Genomic DNA, 5207 nt, shown 5'->3' on the forward strand with positions numbered 1-5207 from the left:
GTTGTTCAGTTGCTCAGTCGTGTCTGACTCTGCGACCCCGTGGACTGCAGCACACCAGACTTCCCTGTCCTTCACCATCTCCCGGAGCTTGCTCAAACTCACGTCCATTGAGTCTGTGAAGCCGTCCAACCATCTCATCCTCTGTCACTCCCTTCTCCTCCTGCCTTCAATCTTTCCCAGCAAAATGTTGTTACTTTGACTTTCATGTAATAAAGTCAAAGTAAGAACATTCAGCACGTGTACCACAGCTACTGAAGCCTTCGCACCTAGAGCCTGTGCTCCACCTCAGATGGGTGTTATCCCCCCAAGGACACTCAGCAGTTCAGCAAGGAATGAATTAAAACAATGATGGAGCCAATCTGGGTGACAATGGACATGAGGATGGGAAAGGCAGGGATGAGCAGTTAAAAGATGGACAGCCAGTAGCTTAGGGGTCCCAAACATGTGTGTGGGCTAGTGGCTTAGTCGTGTCTGACTCCCGGCGACCCCATGACTGTAGCCCGCCAGGCTCCTCTGTCCATGGGATTCCCCAGACAAGAATACTGGAGTGGGTTGTCATTTCCTTCTCTGGGGGATGTTCCAGACCCAGGGATTGAACTTGGGTCTCCTGTATTGCAGGCAGATTCTTTACCATCTGAGCTATAAGGAAGTCCCAGGAGAATAAAAGGGAGGAAATATAGTTGGAGGTAGAAGTACCAGACTAGGGCGTTTGGAAGGTCTGGTTGCTGTGCTGTTTATTCGCTAAGTCATGTCTGACTCTTTGTAACTCCACAGACTGTAGCCCACCAGGCTCCCCTGTCCATGGGATTCTCCAGGAAAGAATATTGGGGTGGGTTGCCATTTTTCCTCCTCCAGGGGATCATTCCAACCCAGGGACTGAACCCACATCTCCTGAATTGGCGGGTGGATTCTTTACCACTAAGCCACCTGGGAAGCGCTAGAAGGTCTGGAAATGGAGCTGCAAGTGACAAGGTTTGGGGCATGACAAGATCAATGGTGGCCAAAGAACAGATTCTTGGCAGCACAGAGGTCAAGAGCCTGGGGGTTAGATGGGTGGTCTAACCCGTGGATGCAGGATTCACGAAGAAGGCGGGAAGGAGTAGAGGTGGAGAGAGAGGCAGTGAGCCCTGGGGAGGATGAGGAGCACCTGGGAGGAAGGCAGGGGAGTGACTTGAGAGTAGGGACCTCCTCTAAGGGCCTGTGCACCAAAGAGGCGTCCGAGGAAAGGAGAGTGACCGCATCGGGGGAAGGGGAAGAGGGACAGACAGGGAGAGGAAACAGGAGCATGGAGGAGACTCACCCCGCCTCTGGCCCTTTGGTCCAGGGAGTCCTGAGGAGAAAACAGTCCCCATTTAAGGACTGAGAGGAAGCGGTGTCCCAGGGAGAGTCAGGCTAGCGGAGAAGACGTGGAGACGGACAGGGTTTTGTAGGCTGTGAGTTCCAGAGCGCGGTGGGAGCATTTGGTTGATCAGGAAGTGCAGGGACTGGGCCAGATTAGGGGCTACTCGGAGTCATACGAGGTTGAGGGTCCAAGTGGTGAGGGGTGAGCTGGCTTTGGACAGTGTGATGGGCCCATGTCCTCTGCCTGTTCCTTGGACCCCTTCTCTTCTCTCCTGAACTCACTCCCCAGGTGCCCTAACCCAGTCCCACACCTGGAACACTGCCTGCCAGTGAAGCCCCAATTACAGCTTCACCCTCAGCCTTTCCATAGGGTTCCTGGCATGACGGTCTGCTGGGCATCTCCACTTGTTTAAAAGACCCTCCCAAATGGAAGCTGTGGGACTCTTCCCTGGTGGTCTTCCCAGTGGTTAAGAATCTGCCTTGCAATGCAGGGGGCCTGAGTTCCATCCCTGGTCAGGGAACTAAGATCCCAAATGCCTCGGGGCACCTAAGCCTGAGCACCACCCTGGAGAGCCTGCATGACTCAGTGAAGATCCCACATGCTACAACTAAGACCCCATGCAGCCAAATATATATATATATATATTTTTTTTTTTTTTGAAATGGAAGAGGTGAAACGACAAGTCCTCTCTTCCCCTAGCAAATGGCACTAGCATTCACCTTGTCACTTAGAACAGAAGCCTACAAACCTGGAAACCTCTGTTTGCGTTGTCCTGCTCTGTCCAGCATATCACCAACTGCTAAAAGCACCTGCTTCTAAATCCACCTTGTACCCAGCATCACTCGTGGCCTTCACGCTCAGTCCTGGTCCCGTGAGGGTTACTCCCTCCTGGTCCCACACAGCGCCCCCATCGCCACATCTACTCCACTATGGTCTATTCTCATGGAGCACTGAGAGCAAATGTTCTAAAACAAATATCAGAGCAAGTGACTCCCTCCTTTGGCTTCCCAAGGCCCTGGGATAGAATTCCAAATCCACGACTTCGGAATCTGGCTGCTCTCCGCCTTCACTCCACTTCCCCACCCGCCACACCCCCTCAACTCCCACACCCCAACCCACCCTGGGCTCACCCTTGATGGTGTCACCCTAGCTGCGCCAGCCTCCATGTTTCACTTAGACACTGTGTCCAGCCCCAGCCTGGGCCTTTGCCTGGAAGACTTGTCCTCACCTTCAGGGCTCTGCTCCAAGGACACCTTCTCCTAGAGGCCCTCCTGATCGTCCTGCCCCAAATTGCCTCTCCCTCCACCCTCCCCCTTATTCTGCTTTGTTTTTCTTCATATGCATTGGAAGATTTCATGTAAATCAATTCTATGCTTATTTGTTCACTTGACATTCTCTCCGGAGGAATGATTCAGCTACACCTTTTTCCACCACTGTATTGCCAGCTTCATTCAAACTGCTCTCAGCTCATAGTAGAGGCTCAGTAAGTATTTGTTGAATAAATATCTGCTAAAGAAGGCTATTTTATCTGACATGGGATTCAAAAGTTCATTTTGAAAACTAGAGACTTGGATATTGCAGTTGCATTGCATGCATTCCTGCCATAGTAATTCACATTCTCCCCCAAGGAGAATTAGGTGGAGGAGAAAGCCCATGTTTCTCAGCATAGTAACGAACATGTCCTTTTCTTATAAGGCAGGGGCTATGCTCTGCCTTCCATGGCGTTAGCCTCCTTTGTCTCTGAAAAGAAGACACCGACCTCCACTCCTGCCGGTGGATTGCATTTCAGAGTCCAGGGGGGCTGCACATCAGTGTTCAGCTGGCTGAACCCTGGTGAGGGTGAGGGAGACTCTACTTGAACTTGAGGGAGGAAGAAAGGTCATTCCTGTTTGAGAAAATTAATACGGAGTGGGGATGGTAGTTTTCAAGAGAGAAAGAATGTGAATGTGAAAAGGCCTCCAGGAAACAAGGAGCAAGGAAGACTTGCTCTGAAGGTTGATGTCACTGGGGAGCTGGGGAGAGTCTCTTGAGGGAGAAAGTGGCTCCAGGCAGTGATAAGATCAGTCTGGGTCAAAAAAGATCCTGAGAGAATGGATTGGAAGAGGCAGAACAGATGCAGAGAAACCAGAGAAGCTGTTGGCGAGTGTCTAAGTAAGAGGTGATGGTGCTATAGACCGGGTTGGGGAGATGGAGAGAGATGCACGGATTTGACAGGACTGCAAGGAGATCCAACCAGTCCATCCTAAAGGAAATCAGTCCTGAATATTCATTGGAAGGACTGATGTTGAAGCTGAAACTCCAATACTTTGGCCAAGTGACGTGAAGAACTGACTCATTGGAAAAGACCCTGATGCTGGGAAAGATTGAAGGCAGGAGGAGAAGGGGACAATAGAGGATGAGATGGTTGGATGACATCATTGACTCAATGGGCATGAATTTGAGTAAACTCTGGGAGTTGGTGATGGACAGGGAGGCCTGGCGTGCTGCAGTCCATGGGGTTGCAAAGAGTCGGAGACAACTGAGTGACTGAACTGAATTGAACTAAGAGGTTAAGCTGATGGAGCTTGGCGATAAGTCAAATATAGATGAGGGAGAAGGAAGATGGAAGGACATGCCCGTTCCCTTGTGGTCTAGTCCTTAGGATTCCAGGCTTTTACTGCCAAGACCCAAGTTCAGTCTCTGTTCAGGGAACTGAGATCCTGCAAGCCGAGCTGACCAAAAAAAAAGAATTAGAGAGAGACATCCATATTTCTTGGTGGTGGTTTAGTCTCTAAGTTGTATCCGACTCTTTTTGCGACCCCATGGACTGTAGCCCATCAGGCTCCTCTGTCCGTGAACTTCTCCAGGCAAGAATACTGGAGTGGCTTTCGGATCCGCCATCTGCGGTGGAACCGCCGCCAAGATGCAGATTTTCGTGAAGACCCTGACGGGGAAGACCATCACTCTCGAGGTCGAGCCCTCGGATACAATAGAAAATGTAAAGGCCAAGATCCAGGATAAGGAAGGAATTCCTCCTGACCAGCAAAGACTGATCTTTGCTGGCAAGCAACTGGAAGATGGACGTACTTTGTCTGACTACAACATTCAAAAGGAGTCCACTCTTCATCTAGTGTTGAGACTTCGTGGTGGCGCTAAGAAAAGGAAGAAGAAGTCTTACACCACTCCCAAGAAGAACAAGCATAAGAGAAAGAAGGTTAAATTGGCTGTTCTGAAATACTATAAGGTGGATGAGAATGGCAAAATCAGTCGCCTTCGCCGGGAGTGTCCCTCAGATGAATGTGGTGCTGGAGTTTTTATGGCCAGTCACTTTGACAGACATTATTGTGGCAAATGTTGTCTGACCTATTGTTTCAACAAACCAGAAGACAAGTAATTGTATATTGGTTAATAAAGATATGAGCTAACATTTAAAAAAAAAAAAAAAAAAGAATACTGGAGTGGGTTGCCATTTCCTTCTCTTGGGATCTTCCCAACCCAGGGATCGAACCCATGTCTGCTGCATCTCCTGCATTGGCAGGCGGATTCTTGACTGACTGAGCCAACAGGGAAGCCCTCTCTTTGTTACCGGAGCCTAGATGGACATGGTGCCATTTATGTGATGAGGAAGACTTCACAGGAAGAGGCAGAGGGAGAAGGACAGACGCTGAACCAGAGAGCAGGAGGGAAATCTGGGGAGTTTGGCATTACAGGAGTCAGTACAGGTACCAGAACTGAAGTTACAGTGTGTGTGATGGGCCAAGAGCAAACTTTGCCATACATATATATTCGTCATTGAAAATGTAGAAGATCTTGAAAGAAACAGGAATGACCAACAACTCAACAGAAAACCAGGCAACTGGGACTTCCCTGGTGGTCCAGTGGTTAA

General features: G+C 49.8%; 1 protein-coding gene across 1 annotated transcript; it reads left to right on the plus strand.

The window, feature by feature from the left end:
* The first annotated feature begins 4184 nt into the window (after positions 1-4184).
* On the plus strand, positions 4185-4748 carry LOC129641310 (ubiquitin-40S ribosomal protein S27a). Its single transcript, XM_055566037.1, has one exon. The coding sequence runs from the start codon at positions 4245-4247 to the stop codon at positions 4713-4715; it is 471 nt and encodes a 156-aa protein (XP_055422012.1). The 5' UTR covers positions 4185-4244; the 3' UTR covers positions 4716-4748.
* Positions 4749-5207: the final 459 nt, after the last annotated feature.

Source organism: Bubalus kerabau, chromosome 1, assembly GCF_029407905.1.
Source record: "Bubalus kerabau isolate K-KA32 ecotype Philippines breed swamp buffalo chromosome 1, PCC_UOA_SB_1v2, whole genome shotgun sequence".
In the NCBI taxonomy this organism is placed as follows: domain Eukaryota; kingdom Metazoa; phylum Chordata; class Mammalia; order Artiodactyla; family Bovidae; genus Bubalus; species Bubalus kerabau.